Source organism: Callospermophilus lateralis, chromosome 10 (assembly GCF_048772815.1).
Source record: "Callospermophilus lateralis isolate mCalLat2 chromosome 10, mCalLat2.hap1, whole genome shotgun sequence".
Lineage (NCBI taxonomy): Eukaryota > Metazoa > Chordata > Mammalia > Rodentia > Sciuridae > Callospermophilus > Callospermophilus lateralis.
Genome location: NC_135314.1, coordinates 2269829 through 2292035, shown reverse-complemented (window position 1 = coordinate 2292035; position 22207 = coordinate 2269829). Strand labels below are relative to the sequence as shown.

The following is a 22207-nucleotide window of genomic DNA, read 5'->3' as shown; positions in this document are numbered from 1 at the left end:
ACCCTGACAACATATCTGCAGGCCCTGGCCAGTGTCAAGATGTGGATGTGACAGTAAGCCTGTAAGCCCTGGCCAATGTCCCAAGACGGCTGTGTCCATGTGTAACCAAATCTGTGGGCACTTCCAGGCAGCAGGGGGCAGCAGGCCATGGGTAGTCTGCTGGTGGTCTACAGGCTAACAGCAGGTGATCTGCGGGTGGATGTTGGGTGGTGGATGATGGGCAGGCAAGAAGTGGGCAGACAAGAGGTGGGCAGGCAGGCAAACGGCAAATGGTGGACAACAGGCAGCAGTCAGCGAACGATCTGTGCTCAAAAGGTGGGCGATATGCTGGTAGGCAGCGGGAGATTTCAGCTGACCGATGGGGTAAACAGCAATGGCTGCCTTGCAGAGAGACAGTGTCTCCTCTGCTGAACCCGGAGTCAGGGAGCGAGGGGGAGCGCAGCCTGCCTCTAGTGCCATCTTGGATCTCCAGGGTTAGTGTCTTTACCAGAAGACGAAGAGAGACCAGAGTGTGAACGTGCTCTCTCTCCCTGTTTCAGATCCTCTTCACAAAGGGCACGTGAGGACACTGCCAGAAGATGGCCATCAGCCAGGAAGAGAGGCCTGTCCAGGAACTAAGTCAGCTGGCACCCTGGCCTTGGAGCTGCAGAGCGCTGAGGACACTTTCTGCTGGCTTCGCCCCTGGGACCCTGGCGGTTTGTCACAGTGACACAGCTAACCATGGTCAGCCATGCTGACCATCACACCACTGCTGGGCTGGCCCATCCCATCCTGTGGCGCTCATCTTGCAGTCTCCGGCAGCCCGAAGCTGCTGCTCTGTCTTCCTCTGGTGTTTTCTCCTGATTGGGACATTTCAAACCCACATGGCTGTGTCCCAGTGGAAGGCTTTTTCATTATCACATGACACGTGGTCACCACGACCACCATGTCTCAAGCCTCAGCACACTATTGATGCAGACACCTGTGGCTCAATCATTCTCATGAAAGATGAGCCTGGCTTGAATTTTCCAGGTCCCCTCTTTTCTGTCTCCATGAATACTGTTCTAGAAACTTCCCTAGACACCACCACTTGCCTTCCAGGGTGGGCCGACTTCAGCCCTCTCAGGTCACTCTCTCTGTTAGAGATCCTTCCACCTATCCTAGCAGTGCTGTGCTCCGACCTGGCGGAGGGCCACCTTTCCAGGACCCTCCCAGGAAAGCTGACCTTGGCTGGACACAGGAGGAGCAAGGAGGCAGCTCACCTGTGTCCTAGCTGGCCAGCCTGGGAGGTCTTGCCAACAGACTTCCAGTTTCCCATAGGTCTTTGCTCTCTGAGTTGTGAAGGAAAAAGGTATATGCTTGGACTGATCATTAGTGACTACATGTGCTCGTAAAAATGCCCGACTAACTCATCTGCCTAAATAGTGGCTCTCATCCTTTGGGGGAGGGTTTCAGAAGCCCGGGGAGAGCCAAAAGGAAGCATAGAGGCCAGCCCAGTGAGGTAGGAAAGGGCTAGGCCTGGGCATAGGCCTTGTGTTTCCCGGGAGACTCTGCTGTGGCTAGTCCGAGACCCAGCCTCGGGACATCGGTGTAACAGCTGGGAACTAGCAACCAGATCTTTCAAGGTCCAAAAGAGCAGGAGCAAGTGTCTTCATGAAGTATCACTGTTAGGGTACCTGGGCCCTGTCAAGGAGCATCTCCGAGCCCACCTCTGCTCCTTCCTCTCAGCGCTTCGACTCACCTGGGTAAAGGTGTGGGGGGCAGGGTGCTGGTTATGTCTGCCCAGGGAGAGGGGTGGGGCCACAGGTCAGCGTGGGGAGGGCTGAGATCAGCCGCAAAGAGAGATGGATTCCTCAGATCCCAAGAGCCAAGGGGGTGGTCTCACAGGGCAGGACAGGACAGGGGCATGAGGGCATGGTTGGCACTCTGGCCGCCATGGATTCCTAGGGCTGTCACTCAGCAACACTGGTCAGCAGCCCTGTGACCGCTGGCCTTTCCCTCTTCCCCGTCTGTAATATGGGATGGACCCCACAGTACTGGTGTTTGTGAAGAGTCAGTGAGTGATAAAATGTGCTTAGCACATAGCAAGTGCCCGAAAATATTATAGCTGTTACTAATTGGCAATAGATTCCCCAGAGGTGCTCTACCACTGAGCTATGTCTCCAACCCTTTTAATTAAAAAAAAAAAAAAGTTATTTGTTCTTTTTAGATATGTGAGAGTAGTGTATTTTGACATATCATGCATATATGGAGTATGATTTCCCATTCTTGTGGTCATTCATAATGTGGAGTTACACTGGTCTTGTAGGAAACTTAGGAGAGTAATGTCTGATTCATTCCACTGTCTTTCCTATTCCCTTCCCTTCTCCCTTCCCTTCACTCCCCTTTGTCTAATCCAATGAACTTCTATCCCCCATGGGTTATTTCGGATTGGCTTACTTCACTTAGCATGATAGTCTCCATTTTCATCCATTTACTAGAAAATGCCATAATTTCATTGTTCTTTATGGCTGAGTAATATCCCATTGTGTGTATATACTACATCTTCTTCATCCATTCATCTGTTGAAGGGCACCTAGGTTGGTTCCATAGCTTAGTTATTGTGAATTGAGCTGCTATAAACATTGACGTGGCTGCACCTTTTAATTAATTAATTCATTATTTATTTTTTTGAGGCAGGGTCTCACTAAGTCGTTCAGGTTGGCCTTGAAGTTGGGATTCTCCTATCTATACTGTGGAGTATAGATATGGATGATGATTATTATTAATCACAATGTACTTTCTCTTGAAAATGTTCCCTAAGCAATGCCCTCTTCTTGCAGGGTACCATGCTTGCTCTCATGTGCTGTCTATATCACTGACCCCAAGGGTCAAAGCAACATGTCCGAGACCCACAACCTGGAGGAGTTGTGCCCTCACGTCAGCTCAGGAGATGGCTGGGTTGGGAGATGAATGGCAGGGTCAGGTTCATCCTCCTGGAAGGACCTAGGTGGGTGTTGAGAGAGCAAAAGGTGTGGCATCTGCAGTCCAGGGGAGACATAATGAATGTCCATGCACTTCTGCCCTTTTCAATGCTTTATTTACTTAAATCACTTAATACAATTTCACTCTATAGGTTCTTATGGAATGACAATCCTTAACTCTGGGCATGGCAATAGACATAATCAGTTCACAGCAAACAATTCTAGACTAATTCTAAGCACTGCAAACACACTTCATCATGACAGGCTCATGACAGGCATTCCCTCTGCATGCAAAGCTCAAGTGTCAGATCAGAAGTCTCAAGTCTCAGGCTCTGAGTCCAGCAGATGCACACCCACTCAGACCACGGTGATCAGGTCAGGAACCAAGGCAGGCTTCTCCTGGGTGGAACTGATGGCTGGCTGAGGAGAGGGTCATAGGGAGAAGTTGCAGCTCCCACAGGGCCAAATGTGGCTGTAGAGTTTGAGGGTGGTGAGAACAATGCCGAGGATCAGGCACACGGGAAGAGTTGGGATGTCAGTCCAGGTCCTCATCGAGCTCTCAGGGTTGTGTGCGCCAGTGTCGGCTGGCTGAATGTCTGTTCATCTGCTCCAATATTTGGGGGATTTTAACCCCCCTTTCAATCCTTATCAGCTGCCATGGGGGTCTCTCGGTGACATCATTTACCCTGGGTTAAAGCATCTGGTCTGGTGGTTCCCACCCTGATCTTTTCGCCTTTCCCTCTTATTGGGGGGGGGGGGGCTTTCCCCCTTATTGGGCGAGGACAGCCTGCCAGAGACTTCACTCTGAGCTTGTCAGGGTGGGGGAAGTGACCTATTGATGCCTGAGGGCCACACTGGAGGGCTCTGTGGGTGTGCCTGGTGAGACTGCAGGTTTCAAACTGGAGTTTTCAAGTGGAGTTGCTTGGGCTCAGGCCTAAGGCCATCCTTAGTGGGCAAGTACCTGAACCTGCAGCCAATAGGCCAAACACGTGGCCCAACTTGGGGGCAGCCTGTGGCCAAGGGCCAGGCACTGGCGGCTGAGGGTTGTTCTTTGCTGCAGGCTGCGCCCCTGGTGGGGAACACTAGAGGTCCTCCAGCGTCTTTTGGTGGTGTGGGGATGTCTGCTCCGCTAAGCTGTGCGCGGCTCCCCGTGGGCTCTGGGGCCCTGGGCCCTGAGAGTGCAGCCTGCTGAGTGCGCAGCGGTGCCGGCCCGCGCCCCCGCTGGTGTCCTTCGCGGCGCTGGGCGTGGGACGGACTTGTGTCCAGCTGCGCACTGGAGCGCCGTGCCGTGGTCCGGGCAACGAATGAATCAGTGAAGGAACAGACGGCGCTGCCCAGCCCTTCCGGGTGTACCGAGGTGCGGACCGGCGCTTAGAGGGTGGGCGCCCACGTGCAGGGACGCAAAGTCGCCGCCCCGAGCGAGGGCCCCGGCCGGGTTTCGCTTCCCGCTCCTGGGAGGGGCGGCGCTTGCGCGGCGGTGCCCGCCCGCTTCCCGCCCCAGCCCGCCCCCGGCCCGCCCCGCGCCGCGCGGGGCTCGCGGGTTCGCAGCCGCTGCTGAGGTCAGAGGAGGCGGGCAGCGTCCGAGCCCAGCGCCTGCGCGAGCCGGGCCGCGCGCCGGAGAGCCGCGAGAGGGGAGCCGGAGCGAGCGCCGAGACCGTGACACCGCCCCGGCCCCGCGCCGCCGCGCCCGCCCGGCATGGAGGAGGAGTGCCGGGTGCTCTCCATCCAGAGCCACGTCGTCCGCGGCTACGTGGGCAACCGGGCGGCCACGTTCCCGCTGCAGGTACGCGCTCCGCGCGGCTTACGTAACCCGCTCGGCTGCACTCGCGCCCTGCGTGCGGATCCGCGGCGGGGTGGCCGGTCGCCCCCAGCCGTGACCTTGGCGGGGTCCCGCAGTGAGCCCCCGCTTGGGGTCTGGATTTCGGGGCGCTGCGGCCAGAGCCTGGCGCGCCCATGAGCCTGCTCCGTGGGCTGGTGGGCGGGGGCGGGGAGCCCTGCTGGCGGGTTGGCCGGGGCTTGGAGTGAGGGGTGCTCAGGTGGGATCAAGCCCCGGTGCACCAGCTGTGGCATCCGGCGAGTGCCTCTGGCCAGGCCAGCCGTGGGCGGGGGCTCCCTGGAGGCGACAAAAATGCAGCAGGGTTGGAGGAGTCACAGCTGGTAGGACCCGGCCCTTGCGGGCAATGTCCAGGCAGGACGGTGAGATAGGCAGGTGTTTGCACTGGCCTCCAGGTTCTGCCCCTTGTCCCTTGTGGGCCTCATGAAGGAGAGGATAGTAAGGTTGCAGACAGGCCGGTGGTCAGGAGGCTGGGCCAGCTCTTGGGCTGTCCATTCCTGGAGCCCACTGTGTCTTCACGTGTTACTGTAGGCCAGGCACCTACTGCTTCCTGGTTATGGTTGGATGGTCAGGAGGGGACCTGGATACAGTGGGTATTAGGCTGGGCCTGAGGCAGAACCAGGGTATTGTGCTGGGTGGGCCTGGCCAGGTGATAGCCCCCTTGCCTGCCCACCTTTGGCATGGTCTGTGACAAGGGCAGATATGGCAGGTCCTTGGGCTCCTGCTGTGCACACCCAGTCCCTGTGCTGAGCATTGCAGGACATGAAGAAGGGCCACCTGCTGGGTGTTCTGGTTCACATCTGTAATCCCAGCTACTTGGGAGGCTGAGGCAGGAGGATCTAAAGTTTGAGGTCAGCCTGGGCAATTTGGCTAGATCCTGTATCAAAATAAAAATTTAAAAAGGGTCTTGGGATGTAGCTCAGTGGTAGAGCACTTGTCTAGCATTCTTGAGGCTCTGGGTTCAATTATGCAAGAAATAAGAAAAAGAAAAGGCCGCCTGTTTGCAGCAGGCCTGCAGGTTGGGCTAGTGTGGAAGGAAGACAGGAAGGGCCAACCTGGGGGTAGCATGCTCAGCTGTAGAGCAGGAGTTCAAGACCAAAGGGATTGGGTGGCCACTGAGTCTTGAGCCTCTGTTGGGAGGTGCACGGTGCCTCCCCACCTCAGTCTCAGGCTTGCCCCTCATTCCAGTGGGCAGACCTTGATTGGGGCAGTCAGTGTGCAGCCCCTGGCTCCTGGGGGAGGAGGACATAGCCTCAAGAATGCTAGGCAAGTGCTCTACCACTGAGCTACATCCCAAGACCCTTTTTTATTTTGATACAGGATCTAGCTAAATTGCCCAGGCTGACCTCAAACTTTAGATCCTAGGACTGCAAAAGACAGGGTCACTGAATGGGATGTGCTTGGAGCAGGGGTGCAGGGGTAGCCAGGCAGGGTGGAGCCAGGCTGGGCTCTGCACAGCCCTACCCACCCGGGCAGTTGTGCATGCCGCTGTGGCTCTCTGTCCCGTCCCTCCTCCCCTCCTCCCCACCTGCCTGCTGCTTCTCTTCTTCCCTTCACTGGGTAAACTGCTCTTCTTCCTCTTGTCCTGGTCCTTCAGCAGGGTTCCTGGCTCCTGAATTCCCAGGCATGTGCCTCGGCTTCTGCACCAAGGAGGAGGACTTAGTGTGCCTATTGCCAAGGGAGCGGCTCTTCCGGACAACCCATTCGGGGAAGAGCTGTGCTTCTTACCTGGGGTCCCAGTGCCCAGCATCCTTATCTGTGGCTCCACAGGTGCCCATGCTGGCCTTGTGCTCTTCCACCCCTGTGTTTGAGCACCACTGGGCAGGGAGAGGCAGTGGGCTGGGTGGGGCGGGCTGGGATGGCTGGCTGACCTGCCCATCCAGCTTGCACAGCCTCAGGAAGCACAGGAGGGGCCTTCAGAGGCAGGTCCATGGGGAGCATTCCCTGAGGTCCAGAGTCACCGTAGTGGGGGTTTTGGTCAACACTACACAAGTTGGAACGCCAGAGTATTGTCTACATGGCCAAAAGTGGGGAAAGAAAAGCTAGAAAAGGAGAAGGTCTAGGCTGGGGCCAGGCCTAATGCCCTAATACTGCATCAGAGAGACCACAGAATGCCCCAGGGGCCTGGCATGGGGCTGGAGAGGCCACTGTGGAGACTGACCCTAGTGTCCAGGGCTCTGTGCCACAAAGCAGGTGTCCCATCTTTCTGTAATATGCACTGGGGGACCTGGGCCTGGTTTCTGATCCTCCCTGTACAGGGCACCATCTCTGTTGGGGTCTGGTGCCAGGGCTCCTGAAGCCCTTCGTGCCAGGTGTGACACGTGCCCCTGGCCTTCGTGTTCCTGCTGATGGCTGACGGCTGTGGCTTGGTGCAGACTCTCACCTTAGGACCGTCAGGGTCCTGCCTCCTAAACACTCCTGAGTCCTCGGGCCCACTCCTGGGTCTCATGCAGGCAGCAGAGCAGCCCCTGCCCTGGGCCAGGGAAAACATGCTGACGAGAAGGGAGTAGAACCTTGACCCTGATTTGGGTTTTATTCCTGGGCCTGAATCCAAGGTGCATTTTTGTGCCCAAGGGGAACGTGTTTGTGGGGCCAGTGCCAGCAGGGCTGCGAGCCAGGCAGGGTGATCTGGGGTTTGCAGAGTACAAGGAGGATGAGGCAGTCTCCTGGTTCTCGTGCCCCCACCCTCCTTACCCACCTCTGCAGCGAGGAGAGGCAAGGGGCTTGTGGAGTCCTGCACGCAGGCCTGCGAAGCGTCTGGGCCGGGAGCCCTGCTGCTCTGGTCCTGGGCTGTGGGTCAGGGGAAGGAAAGGTGTCCTGCTGCACGCTGCCTGTCCACACACTGCCAGGACCATTTCCTCTTCCCCCGCCTTTTTTTTTTTTTTTTTAATGGAGCTGGAGATTGAGCCCAGAGCCTTTCTTGCGTGTGCCTGCAAACCCTCTGCCGCTGAGCTAGACCCCAGCCTATTCCTCTTCAGGGGAAATCCCCCAAGTCTTTCAGGCCCCGAGCTCTGGGTTGCCTGAGCCTGTGGGTGTTGGTGCAGAGCCTTCCTGGCATGCTGGTTGGGAAGTGGAGATCCCAGGATGCTCAGAGCAGCCTCCCAACCTTGCTCCTGCCCTCTTGCCTCCCAAGGTGGGGTCACGGTCAAGTTTACCATTACAAAGCCCCTCAGATGGGGTGAGCTAAAAACAAATTTATTCTCTCCTCTGGAGGGCAGGGGTGCACTTGCTGGCAGCGGGGCCCTGCGTGTTCCCAGAGGGCTCTTCCTGCCTCTCCCAGGTTCTGGTGGGCCCAGGGGTTCTTGGCTTGTAGATGCATCATGTCTGATCTTCCCCCTTGTTCTCCTCTTCCAAGGACACTTGTCACTGAGCTCAGGGCGACCAGCTAATCCAGGACAATCTTATCTTGAGATCTTGAACTTATATTTGCAAAGAACCTTTTTCCAAAGTGATCATGCTCAGAGGTTTCAGTGGACACACCCTTGGGGCCACCATGTGGTCTGCCTGGGGTTGGAGGGGCCTGCAGAGAGACCCAAAGGGGCAGTTAGGGTTTTCTAAAAGGCTCAGAGGTTGGTGACATCCTTTTTGGGATATAACATGAACTGCCTGAGGGTGGCAGCAAGCACTGCCAAACTTGCCCTGCTGTGGGGCACTGGAGCCTGTCATGGCCACTGGGCCTGCAGGTGGCTCGGAGCAACTTTATGTCCTTGTGTCAGCCTCTGGAGGAGTGGGCCTGAGCATTGTGGCTGTTTGGCCTCTGTGCTGGGGTAGCCTCAAGGATTGTCGGGGAATCATGAGCACTGGACACCAACTTACTGAATCCATTGGCTTTGAAAATCCAACCTGGGGCCTTAGCTCAAAACCCACTTACATACTTTGTCCCTGGAACAGGAAGGCAAGGCCATAATCTCCTGCCCCTGAGGACATGGTAAGGTGGACAGCTTGGTTTGGGGCCTGCAGAGAGCAGCCTTATTCTTTGACTGTCCTGGCCCCTTGTGCAGGGGCAGACCCTGAGGGGCAATGCCATGCCTGTTGACCAATGGCCTGGGCCTGGACACCCTGCAGGAAGAAGCAGGGCGTGGGCATCAGGTTGTGTTGGAATCCTAGATTTCAACATGGCTCTACTCCTCTCTGACAGGTGACACTGGCAAAGTAGCCCTGGCTGTGGTCCGGGGTCCCTGGAGCCACAGGACAGTGGCAGACGCATGGTATACATGCACATGTGGGCAGGCCACTCTTGCTCGCCCCCTTGGAGATGGGTCGGAGTTGGAAACGGTCCCGTGTCTTCCATCCCTCGTTCCCACCAGGCTGTGCTGACCTGCCTGCTTGCTCTTCTCTGGTTGAGTTCTCCCTTCTCCCTTTGGCCGCTGCTGAACCCGGGTCTGAGCCAGATGGGTCCCAGTCCTGGAAACATGGTGGTGTTTTTAGTATTTTTTCTGCATGAAAGAACAGTATCCATTGTTCTTGCTCTTGTGACTCTGAATTTGGGGCTGAGGGTTCTGCTGTTCTCTGCTGTCACAGAGAAAAGTGAGAACGAACTGGTTTCATTTTCTGATTGCTCTTTCCCTGCTTGGACCACGTCTGCGTGCGTGGGTGAGGTGGGTGAGGTGGGTGAGGTGGGTGCCTGTGCGTTACAGGTGCATTTCTTGGTGCTGCTCTGCCCTCTGCAGGACGCTGACCTCATTTCAGTAAGCCTTGGGGTGATGCTTCCCGCTATGGAAAGCGGGGACAAGTCTGCAGAGCCGGGCGCTTCAGTGTCAGCGGCCGCTGACTCACTGGCTGTGACGTCTGCGGCTGCACGCCCACACAGAGCTCCTGAAGTAGTCATGGCCGGTCCTCCTTGGTGACCTGGAGCCGTGACATGGGGAAGAATGGAAGAAAGGAGAGAGGAGGGGGAGTGCTGGGGACGGGCTCGGGGATGCAGCCCGGTAACGCCGCCCTCCCTCCCTGCCCGGCAGAGCTGCCATCCTGTTCCTTCCGCACCCAGCTCCACGTGGGGCCTCTGTTCTCAGGGGTTCCGCTGCTGGCACAAGCCTGCAAGCCCCTCCCCCGGCGGCCCCAGGAAGCTGACCTTGTGGCCTCCTGTGAGAGCCACCAAGCACCTGGCAAAAGCAGTCCCCTTTGGGTGGCTTGAGGAGCGTGGTGGCAGACAGGGCCTGGCCCTCCCAGGGACCAGTCTGTGTGTGAGTGAGGCGCAGGAGGGGGCCAGCACTGGGCAGAGATCCTGCTGAGCAGGTCAGGAAGAGCAGGACTGGAGCTCTGCTGCCTTCGGGTGGACAGCCCGAGGCCTCACTGAGTGGCCATACTGGGCCGGGAATACCTTTTTGGCAGCCTCTGGACAGCTCAGCAGCCTCCAGGTGTCTGGCCATCTGATCTCTTCTAAGCCAGGGGAGCGGCAGACAGGCTGGTGAGTGGCAGGAGGAGGGGGGCTTCCTACCAGCCTGGTTCTCTGTGACCCCCTGTTGCGTAGAAGAACCGTGGCTAGGCTACCAAGTCTCTTGAGTGACCCAACGGCAAGATGGGCTGACCATGGTCAGCCCCTAGGTGTTGCCAGGAGCTTGGGGTGAGACCCTTGCCTTGGGGCTTTGCAGGGCAGCCCAGTACCCGGGAGACCCTGGACTCCACTGCCCATGGTGGGGCCTGCCTGGCATCATGGTCCCAGCCGTGAGGGCTGTAGGCACAGAAGTGGGTGCTGGGGGCTTGCGGGGGCAGAGCTGTGACTGCAGAGGCAGGGCACACACGTGGGCAGAGGCAACTGGGGGGCTGGGGGTGAGCTGGGGAGGTAGGAGACCCCTGGGGAACACAGGCTGTCTCCTGAAGTTCCTGTGGAGATCAGGATGAGGATGTGGCTTGGCTGGATTGTAGGCAGCCTCGAGGGCCCTGGGCCCTGGGCCCTGAGGTTTCTCAGGTGACTGACCTCCTCTCCACCCCTAGAAGGCTTTGAGTGAGGGTGGGCTGGCCCCTGGAGGAACTGTGCTGGAATATTCCGGAGCTTTCCCCGCTCTGCATTCTGAGTCACTCTGCCTCTCCCGGGAGGAGGGATCCGAGCGGCTGCTTCAAGGCAGTGACTCTCTGTGTCTGCCTGGCTGCTAGGGGAGGGTTGAAGACATAGGGGGAAGGCGTCACGGGCCGCTGGGAGTGGGGGCCACCTGCCCACAGCAGCCGCTAGCCTGCGTCACTGCCAAGTGGGGGATGCTTGGTGGCCATGGGGCCGGGGTACTGGGGCTGCTGTGGCAGGAGGAGGAGCTTGTATCCTGCAGCTGTGGGTGGAAGGAGGGGGAGGAACAGAGAGCCTCTGGCTTCCCTGTTTGGGCTTGAGGGCCTGGAGTGCCCCTCCTCCTGGGTGCACCTGAGCCGTGTTGCTATGGAGTTCAGGCAGTGGAGGGTTGAGAGCCTTTCCAGGTCCTGCCTGGGCCCTGCCTGGGCTGCTTTGGGCACTGGGGCAGGAAGTCCGAGCAGCTTCCTCTCCCTGCAAGACAGCCTGTGTCCGACATGCACACGACATGCACACAGCTACAGATCTCGCCCAGGCCACAGGCAGGGACCCCCTGCTGCAGTTCAGGCACCATCTGTGTTGAGAGGCAGAGGCTGCCCACTGCAGGTCTCCCAGGGAGCGCCCACTATGGTGGCAGTGAATCTCTGCCTCCTGGGGCGCTGAGCCTCCCAGTGCTCGGCCAGGCCTTCCTCGGCTGGACCCGTGCTGCGGCTGACTCTGGGCACTGGAGCTTCATCTGTTAAGCTTCTTGGCTGAGACACCCCATCTCAGAGGCCGGGGGAGGGACGAGCCTGAGTCCCTGAGCATCCTGGCAGGTCCGGGGTGCTGCAGAGAGCCCAGGGTGCTGCAGAGAGCCCAGGAGGCAAGACATTGATGGGGCCCTGAGGGCTGGAAGGAGCACACTGTTCCCCTTACTGGCCTGGGTGGAGGCAGGCCCAGGACTGTTCGTGCTGGTTTTTCCTGCACACACACCTGTGACAGGGACGGTCAGACCGGTGAGAGACGGGCAGCAGTGAGGAATACAAGAGAACAGCTGGGGTCTGTCTGCCCCCCACTCGCTGTGTCCCTGTGTCTGTCTTACATGCCCTGGCTGTGGGAGAGGTGGGGGACTGCCCTCCGTCAGGACTGTACTGCTGACCCTGGAAGCAGAACTGCAGGTGGAGGGTGCTGCCCTCGGCGAGGGAGTGGAACTGATGGCACAGTGGCTCTAGGGCCTTGGGGTCCAGAAAGTGGCCAGTAGCTCTGCAGCAGGGGCTCATGGAATGGCGGGGACCCTGGCTGCTGCTTGGGGTGTGAGGCTGTGGTGGTGGACACTGGTCTGGGCTTCATACCTGGGCAGCAGTGGACCCTCAGGGGTAGGTTTGGAGGAGTGCAAGGGGTACGACTTGAGGGAGCTGGGGCAACATCAAGTCCAGAGGCCAGTGAGGACCATTGCAGGGAGGGCGTGAGGCAGTGTGAACAGGCTGTGGTGGGCCGTGCCAGCAGACGTGGACCCATGGGTAGGTGGGCCGAGGGGCGGCTGAGCTGGAGCGGTTCCCGGTCCTCTCTCCCTGGTGGCACCAGCCAGTTCTTCCTTGTCTTGAAGCAGGTTGTCCACCTCCTGGCTGTGTGCCAGCTGTGTGCAGGTGAAATCTGAAGCGGGTGCCTGGCAGGGGCTGGCTCACAGGCACGTGCTGGTTTCCCAGGTGTGGACCCTTCCTGCCGGCCCAGTGGAGCTGTGGCGGGAGATGGGGGAGATGCAGGCGGCACAGGGCGCAGGGCCGCTGCGCAGAGCAGAGGCTTCCAGGCTGCAGGGCGTAAGTGATGGCGAGGTGCGGTGAGCTAGCTGGGAAGAGGCGAGGTCTGCTGGCCTTGGGGTGCTCCGGGCCACGGGAGCGGTGCAGTCGTGCAGGCCGGTTCCACGCAGCCATCCAGAGTCCGCAGTTTTCACATCTCGGGCCTCCCCTTCCGCCCAGCAGCCACTGGAGTTGGGTGGGACCCGCCTGGCTAGTATCAGTCCTGGGAGAGAGGCCACCTCAGGTTTCACCCATATGCAGAAGCCACACAGGGCAGGTGAAGGCCACTGGGGTCACTTTTGAACCAGGGGGCCCCAAGGCCATTCGGGGCACCAGGCTTTCTGTGACACACGGTGATTTCTCCCTTAGGAGGCACAGACCAGCAGTGCTGTCCCCAAAGTGGCCTGAGGTGGCTGTGTGAGTCAGGGGTCTGGGGCACCCTGGCAGGGGCCTGTGTCTGCCTGCTGCCCGCGTCTCCTGACCCTCAGCTGAAGGAGCAGCCTGCGGCTCCCTGGAGGGGAGGTGGGGAGCAGATGGCCTAATGAGGCAGCTGCTAGGCCAGAAAAGGCAAAAAGGGAACCCAGTGGTGACCCAGGGGCCAGCAGCTGGCCTGGGGTGAAGGAAGAGGCTGGGCCAGTAGAACTTGAAAGCGGGGAGGGGCCGTGCTGGGAACCTGTGCTGGGGGCCGTGGGGCCTCCGTGGCGAGGGCTTCTGTGAGTGAGGGCAGGGCATGTGCTCTCCCAGCTCGAGGCAGGGGCCTTCGGGAAGGGCCTGGTCAGGGCCCCGGCCTCGCGGAGCCCAGTGCCCACATGGGTCTGAGCCCAGGAGCGAGCCTGGCTTTGCCTCCTCCCGAGTGTGGCTGAAGTGCAGCGCTGACAGGTGACTTGGGGTGCTGCCACAGGCATGTGGCGCTGAAGAAGCTGATGGGGCGGCGTTTGGAACGGAGAGGCCAAGCGCATCTCAGCCCCTTAGCTGTCATTGAAAGCAGAGGACAGCAGCTTCCTTCTCTACACGGGCGTTGAGTGTCCACACCCAGAATTGGCAGGATCTCCAGGACTGTGTCACGTGGCTTTAATCTGCTTCCTCAGTCTTCAGGGACTGAGATGCTGCAGGCCGCGTGGCGTAGAGGGGGCCCGGCCAGGCAGGCGAACTCGGTGATGGGACTGCTGATTTTTGTTGATTGTTCTAGTGATGGATCGGCTTAGTCCTTGGAATGACCTTGGTGAACACAGATCATCAGTGTACAGTCCGGTGGCTCAGCTCCAAGTGAACGCCACCCACGGAGCAGACGGAATGTGCAGAATGCCAGGGCACCCGGCCGGCTGCTCTCACGTGGCTGGGACACAGCTGCCATCTCTGCTGCCCGCCTCCTGCCCCACGTCTCTGCCTGGCTCTCAGTTTCTCACCTGCTCCGCGGGTCCCTCTGTCTCTGCGTGTCTCTGGCCCTCTCGCACGCTTTGTCTCTGCATACCTCTGTCTCTCCCACATGTTCTGTCTCTGTCTCTCTGTCTCTCACACGCTGCCTTCCTCTGTCTGTCTGTCTGTCTCTCCCACATGCTCTCTGTCTCTCCCACACTCTGTCTCTCACAAACCCTGTCTGCCTCTGCCTCTCCCACGTGCTCTGCCTCTGTCTCTGTCTCCCACACGCTGCCCGCCTCTGTCTGTGTCTGCCACGTGTGCTCTTGCCCTCTGTCCAGCACCTTCGGCCGGGGAGGTGACCCGTTTCTCTCTGCCCGCCGCAGGTCCTAGGGTTTTTCTGGAACGTTCTATGCAAAAGCAGCTTGGTGACCTGCTGTCTCCTGCTGCCTCGTCCCCTTGGCCTGCCAGTTGTTTCCCAGAGCTCCTTGTTCTCATTTCCTGGGACTTTGGCCCAGGGGAGGGTCTGATTCTGAGCCATGTTTACCTGGAAGTCCTCACACTTGGTTGGCGGGACTTTCATGCTCCCAGCTCTGTCCCCTCCCTCCTCCCTGGCGGGCTACCTCTAAATCACCAGTGGATGGAGTGGGCGGCCTTCGACTCAGCTCTCCCTGAGGCCTAGGCCGCGGCTCCCGTGCCCACCAGGCCCTCTCCCTGGGTTGGTGGCACCTGCCAGTGAGGAACATATTTGGTCAGTGGATTCTTCAGTGGCCCTTTGGCGACTTAAGCATGGAATGAGCCACCAGAGACCTGGCTGGGAGTGGGGACGGGGGCAGAGGGAGACTCGGCGCCCTCTGGAGAGGCTGGCAGGGGTACTCCCTGGTAAAGGGGCTGTGATGTGGCTGTGTGTGGGAGTCGGAGGCCCCTCGGGTGGACAGCCAGCCACAGGGAGCCGAGAGCAGGTCGAGGCCGCCAGCAGGTGAGCTCTCAGGAAGGTGGTAGAAATGGAGGGGTGCACGCAGGAGGAGGGATGACCTGGAGATGGTGGTGGGGTGTCTTCCAGCAGAGGAGGCACGGGAGGTGGGAGGATTGGCCAGCATGAGCCTCAAGCTCCTTGGGCCTGGCCAGTTGTCCTGATTGCAGGTGGCCAGCCCTCCCCAAGTACAGAGCCCGGGGACAGCCCTGAGCCTCCCAGTCCAGTTGAACACCTGCCTGTGGCGTGACTGAGTCCGTGGCTGATGGCATGTCTGGCCTTGACACGGGGACAGGATGGCCCGAGCCTGGCGTGGGCAGGCAGGTGGGGTGCGGGAGGCCCCAGGCTATCCCTGTGCGCTCGCAGGGCCAGCAGGAGAGCCAGGGCCCACGGGTGGCTGACCCTTGCACACTGCCCCGCTGTGTATGCTGCGCCCTGCGCTCCTGCAGCGAATGGCCCTGCCTGGGGGGGTGGGGAGGGCCTGCTGCCCCAACACTGGGCACAGGGCCACGGACAGGAGACAGGCTCCGGGCTGAGTAGTTCCCTGGGCAGTTGGAATGGCCGGCTCTGTTCAGGGGCTCAGTGGGCAGTGTGCGACCAGGGAGGGGGACTCTCTGGCAGGGCCACTGTTGTGGGTTCACTGTGATGGTGCCCGCAGGACCAGCCTGGCAGAGGCAGGTGGGCAAGGTGGGTAGGCCTGGCAGTGATCCAGGTAATGGGCTGAAGAGTGTCCTCTGTCCTGGGTCTGGTGTCTACCTCCTCCAGCAGCCGAGGGGCACCGAGGGAGTCCTACCTACTGAATGTGAGAGGCCAGGGAAGTGGGAGGAGCCAGGGAGGATTCCCAGGGCATGGCCTGCCGCCGGCCCCGCAGACGTGGCTCCCCTTCCTCCCTCCATCAGAAAAGCGCTCTGACTTTTAGAAAAACGTAAGCTTTTAAACTCTCAGGTTTTAATTTTCTTTAATAAACTACTTCCTGCCCTGAGAGTGAATCTGCTTCCCCTGACCACAGAGACCCCCCACATGACCCCGCAGACCAGGGTGTCTCAAGGGCCCAGCTGCCCTGGCTGAGTGACCCCATCAGGGCCAGTAGGGGACTCCCTGCCAGGAGCCGTGAGGGTCAGGTGGCCGTGGTGGTGCGGGGAACCTCGGGCCAGCTGGCGCATGAGGACCAGGGATGGCCAACCAGGTGGCTTGGCCGGCCCGGGCCTCACTTCCTCAGAAGGGTGGAGGCTGGGAACTGAAAATCTGGCACCAAAGATGGCCTCACAGCTGGTCCCCGCTCTATATTGGTTTCCTTGAATGATTTCATTTGGTGGAATTTTCAGAATCATCCATGACCCCTTCAGTGAGTTCAGCTGGACAGGGGCTCTGCCTCAGCCTCTGGGCTGCTGAGCCCCATGAGTTTCCTAAACAAAGGACGGGAAGCCCCTGGCTGGGCACCTGGGGCCCGAGGGTGCCAGGGGTCAGCAGGTCAGGGAGAGCCGCACCCACCGTCCCCGTTACTCCCCTCCTCCTCCTCCAGGCAGGTGCTCGGCTGTCATCAGGCCCCCCGACCCTGGGCTCTCACACCCGTCCTGCTGTCTGTCTTGCAGGTGTTGGGATTTGAGATCGACGCGGTGAACTCTGTCCAGTTTTCAAATCACACAGGTAAGGCCTCGTGCAGCAGTTGAGGTAGAGCTGAGCACAGGTAGGTGGCATGGGCCCCTGGGAGCCAGAGTGCCATCCTCCTATGGATGAGGGCCTCAAAATGTCACCCTATGCTGAGTCTGGGGGCAGGAGCTAGGGTTTCCTCATCCTTGATGTCTATTGGGTTTGGATCCCAGCTCTGCTGCTCTGGGGCTGTGTGACCTAGAAGAGGTGACTGCGCCTCTCTGTGTCTCAGTGTCCTCCTCTGAAAACCAGGGTGGTGATCCAAGGCCCAGCCTGGGGAGAGAGTTCCATGGGTGAGCCCCAGGGCTGGTACCTGGCTAGGAGCACTGTCTTCCCGCGAGGTCAGCCCTGCAGGAGGCCTGTTCACACCCTGTCCACCAGGGGGCGCTGTGGGTGTGAGGAGGTCCCCTATGTTCCAAGGTGAGCCTCTAGGCAGTCTGGATTTTTAACACCAGTGCCACAGAGCCGGGCATGTGTGCTCATAGGGACTCCGAGGACTTGGTTGCTCTGAGCACTGAGGGGTTGTCTGGAGGGAGGGTGTGCACCCCACAGCCCCGACCTGTCCTGTGTGGCCTCAGGGGCTGTGTGTGGAGTCCGCCCCACTCGCCAGGGTGACATGCCCCTGACATTGTTCTGAGCCCAGCAGGACGCGCAGGGTGGGCTGCAGCCCTGTGTGCAGGAGGGCTCCGGGGTGCTCCCAGGAGGGGTGCGGGAAGGCTCCAGGGTGCTCCAGGAAGGGGTGCCGGAGCAAGACCGGCTTGCACACTGAGCCGCTGCATTTGCGCTTGAGGACTGCAAGGAGCCCCTCAGCACCATTGGAGATGGGCACGTCTGCCCACGAGCCCCTGCTGCCCCCTGCCGATTCCAGCAGGGCAGGGCCTCAGGCTGCAGATGTGGCCAGCTGCCCTCCAGGTCCTGCAGCTTCCTCCGTTTGTGGTTGGGTGGCACCCTGGGAATCTGAGACAGAAAGGCCTTGGGCTTGACCCAGAGGAGGTAAGATGAAGACCAGACCCCTGGGTGCTGGGCAGCCCTCCGGGTGCAGGGTGAGGGCAAGGGCGCTGGGGCTTCTTTTCACTGGGGCCCACCCCATGGCTTGGGGGATCCCCTGAGTGGACAAGTGCCTGTGCCCCGGCTCCCACCTCCAGACACCACGGGGGCTGGGCTGGCCCTGGGGGCCCCAGGTGGCCCACTTGGGGCTGGCTGCCAGCACCCTACATGTGGTCTTTGGGCTTGGCTGGCTGTGCAGCCTCACTGGGGCTTCATGGTGCCTCTGTCTCAGGGCCACCGACTGAGGGGTGAGCCTGTAGGGGAGGCCTCACTTCACCCCTGCCTCATGGGCTCCTTACCTGTCCCCACCCTTCGCCCCACCACACCGTTGCTCAGAAGCAAGGCTGGCGCCTCTCACCCGCCCCCAAGGTGTGCGGCCCCTGGGCAGCCATGGAGCTGGTGGAGGAGTGACAGCCCTATCTTGCAGCCCTGGGGCCGGTGGAGCACCTCATGCCGCCATCTCTGTCCTCGCGTCACAGGCTGCGCAGGCTGTGTCCTGGGTGGCGGACCTGCAGGACCTGCAGGAATGACCTTCATTCCTGGAGTGCGGGGCTTCTCACCTGCTCCCCACCTCCCAGAAACAGCCGCCAAGGCCCCTCGTGCAGGGGAGGCGTACCGCCATGTCAGTGACGGCCAGCATCGTGGCCAGCACTGTGCTGCCTCAGCCCAGCAAGGATCTGTCGTGTGGTCCCACGTGGGACTGGCCACGCAGGCTCAGCCACGTGCTGTCTCTGCCCTGGGCCACAAAGTCCCATGGCCCTGAGCCAGGACACTTGAGCCAGCCAGGGTCCACTGAGGCTCCCCTGCTCTGCTGCCTGCTGTGCACTTCCTGGGTGGGCAGTGCCCGAGCAGCTCTGAACCCTACTCCAGGGTCTGCCCTCTCCTCCAGGCCAGAAGCCCCCTCCCCCTTGTTATTTTTATTTATTTATTTTTGAAAATCAATTGTTACATTAAATCAATGTAATCAAAAACACACTTCTAAATGCTAATTATTAATTTTTGTATAATCTTCCTTTAATTGGACCAGAAGAAACTTTTTTTGGGGGGTGGGGGGTGATGGTGGTGCTGGGGATTGAACCCAGGGCCTTGTGCATGCGAGGCGAGCACTCTACCAGCTGAGCTATGTCCCCAGCCCCCAGAAGAAACTTCTTGACTTAAACATATTTATTGCCCTCCCCTTTTTAAAACAATTCTATTATGATATTCATGTATCATGTGATTAATTCACCCATCAAAGTGTACAGTCATTGGGGTTTTTGGAGGGTGGGGGTACCAGGGATTAAACTCAGGCACTCAACTACTGAGCCCCATTTCCAGCCCTATTTTGTTTTTTATTTAGAGACAGGGTCTCACTGAGTTGCTTAGTGCCTCACTTTTGCTGAGGCTGGCTTTGAACTCGCCATCCTCCTGCCTAGTCTCCTGAGCCGCTGGGATTACAGGTGTGTGCCACTGTGCCCAGCAGTCTATGGGTTTGGTGTATCCACAGAATTGTGCAACCATCTTCACAGTCGATGTTCTAGAATGTTGCCATCATCAGAGCAGCACACAGTGGCGCACAGCTGTGGTCTCAGCAGCTCAGGAGACTGAGGCAGGAGGATCCCAAGTTCAAAGCCGGCCTCAGCAAGTTTGCCAGACCCTGTCTTGAAATAAAAATAAACAGGACTGGGGTGTTGCTCAGTGGTTAAGCACCCCTAGGTTCAACTCTGGTAGCTTAAAAGTAAATACAGGAATGAAGGAAGATTGTCAGCTGCTTCTCCCAGCCTCCACAGGCCTACTTTCCATCTGAATGGCTGCTGGACATTGCTGTGAATGGGGTCAGGGACACAAGGTCTCCACATGTGGGGTTTCTCACTGAAGCAGCTGTCCGCGTCCCAGCCTGGGGTGCTCCCTGTCCTTCCCGGGTGAGCGGGTTCCCCCGGGGTGGCCACATTTTGTTGTCCAGCCATCAGTCGCACCTTCTGGTTGCGTCCAGCTTTGGGCTGTTTTGAATCGGGCCGTGGGACACTTCCATGCTCTGCAGTGTACACATCACCCAGGGGTGAAAGGTGATGGGGCTCAGGCTGCACCTGACCCCCAGCAAGGAGCCGTGACAACATGTGATGTGTTATCTGCTGGGAGCTCAGTGGAGACTGAGCGCTTGGGGTTGATCACTCCTCTGCCTGGCCGAGGGGAGCCCTGGGGAGTCGGGGCCTGATGCCAGAGGGACAGTCCTGTGAAAGGACCTCTCTGGGCCTGGCGGCCTCAGCCTCCCTGTGTCCTGCTCTCCCCAGCTGCAGGGTGGCTGAGCTGGAAGAGCCCTGTACCCCGCGTTCCTGCTGCTCCTTAACAGGCCTTGCCAGAGCTTCCTGTTCCCAAGGTCCCCGCCTCGAGTGGACAGCATGGAGCTGGCAGGGCTGAGGCTTGGTGGTTGGGACTGGGGCACTGTCTTGTCACCTGGAGTTTGGAGAGTGAGGCAGCTGGCCAGGGGCTGCCAGAGTGGACTCAGGGAGCCTGAGGACTGGAGAGGGCTGGTGGCAGGAGTCTTGGGACTACCCGGGGCCGGGACTGCAGTGGGAAACCTGCCCCCCACTTCTCTGCTGCTGTGGGTTGACCAAAGGATCTGAGTGTCCCTTCTAGAAGGTTCTCGCAGGCTCTGGACCCATCTGAGTCACAAGAGAGGTGTAGGAGGCCCCTGGGACCAGCCTTTCGTGTTTGTCTGGTCTCTCTCTCAGACTCATTGGCTAGAGGAAGGTTTGCTTTGGCTCAGCTCAGACCCCAGGCTGGTTGGCTCTGGCGCTTTGGGGCCTGTGGTGGGGCGGCACATCACAGGGGAGCCCGGGGGGAGCGAAACCGTTCACCTTCTGTCCAGGAAGCATAAAAGGAGGAGACTGGGGGCCCACTGTTCTTCTGAGGGCACGCGCCAGCGACCTAAAAACCTCACTAGCCCCCCTGCCCCCCGACAGCACCATGCTGCACATGGACCTTTGGGGACATTGCAGATCCAAAATCCATCAGCCCAGAAGCCACCTCTCTAGGAATCCTGTGCTCTGCCGTGGGGCCTGTGCTTAGGACCTGGCTGGATACTGGCGGCTCACCTTCCTCCTAGTGAGCCAGGGGCTGAACTGTGTCCGCACTCTAGATTCCTGGGTTGCAGCCCTAATCCCCGGGACCTTAGAATGCGACTTTATGTGGATGAGGCCTTTAGAGGCACTAATTAAAGTTCATGAGGTCATGGGGTGGCCCTGACACAACTGTCCTCATAAGAAGAACACATCAGAGCTGGGCCTGGTGGTGCGCACCTGAAACCCCAGTGGCTCAGGAGGCTGAGACAGGAGGGCTGCCAGTTCAAGGCCAGCCTCAGCAGTAACTTGGCAAGGCCTTAAGCAACTCAGCAAGACTCTCAACAACTAAAAAGGGCTGGGGTGTGGCTCAGTGGTTAAGCAACCCTTGACTCAGTCCCTGATACCAAAACGTATCCCTGGGTTAAATTCCTACTGCCAAAAACAAAAGAAGAAGAAGAAGCCGTAGGACCCAGACGCACAGGGGAAGATGGCATCTGAACTAAGGAGAGGGCTTGGGAGAGACCAGCTCTGAGACACCTTGATCCCAGACTTCCAGCTTCCAGAATGTGAGAGAATGAGCACCTGAGGTCTCAGCGGGGTCTGTGTACCTGTCACAGGTGCCTGAGCACACCAGGACACAGGTGTGCAGTTGGAAGGATGTTTGAGACCAAGGGTCAGGAAGGACCTTTTTGTCTTGCACCCCGTACCACTAGGCCTGTGAGATTTTGGTGGCAGCCTCAGGCCTCCTTAGGAAAGCTAGCCCAGGGCCCAGGGGCATCCCAGATAGTGGGCAGCTGGAGCCTGGAGGGGCAGGCTCCTGACCAGCTGAGCTGGTAGCCGGGGGTCAGTCTGTTTCTGTCTGGCCGGTCCACCGCGTACCTGGGTCCTGCACTTCCTTCTTCAGTCAGAACCTGAGGGTGCCTCTGCCAGGTGGGGCAGCCGAACCCTCGCGTGTCCCTGGGGCTGTTCTGGAGAATGGCGTTTGTTCCAGACACCTTAGGGTGGCGCCTGGGAAAGCAAGGGTCCTTTGCCATGGGAACAGCTGTCACCACACAGGCCAGACACTCGGGGAGGGTGTCACAGGGCCCTCATGCAGGGAGTCGGATGGTCTGACGCCTCCCACCCCTGGACTCTGCTGTTCCAAGAATCGTGTGTTCGGGGGAGTGAGTCGGGGATGCCAGGCCCCTGGGTGGGGGGAGTGGTGAGAGGTGGGGTTTCCACACTTGGCTTCCCCTGGCATGCACAGGTGCCCCCCAGCAGTGCTGCAGCGTCCTGCACCTCAGGTGTACCCCAGGTTGCGGGCAGTCCTGGAGTGGACATCTTGCTTGGACTCCTGTTGGTCAAGGGCAGGCTGGGCACTTGGGTCTGTTTCTTGTCCGGCTTGGTCTAAGGCTTTCCTTGTCACTCAGTAACCTTGTGGTGGAGGTGTCAGGACAGGGTGCCCAGTGCTGGGTGAAGCAGCCCTGCTGATGCCCAGGAACACAGTGGGGACTGGATCCGGAGATGGGGGGAGGGCACTGAGCCACTCCTGCAGAACCTGGGGAGAGGTCAGGCAGCCTGGCTGCCCTTCCCACGCAGGACCCCAGTTCTACCG

The 22207-nt window shown here is 59.4% G+C and overlaps 1 protein-coding gene across 1 annotated transcript in view; it reads left to right on the top strand.

Annotated features, from left to right (window-relative positions):
* The first annotated feature begins 4519 nt into the window (after window positions 1–4519).
* The window catches only part of Pdxk (pyridoxal kinase), a 30446-nt gene continuing 12758 nt past the window's right edge, over window positions 4520–22207 (top strand). The window contains exons 1-2 of the mRNA XM_076867772.1: window positions 4520–4725; window positions 16468–16522. Coding sequence (XP_076723887.1) covers window positions 4639–4725; window positions 16468–16522 — 142 coding nt within the window. The 5' untranslated portion in view covers window positions 4520–4638. The remainder of the gene's footprint in view (window positions 4726–16467; window positions 16523–22207) is intronic.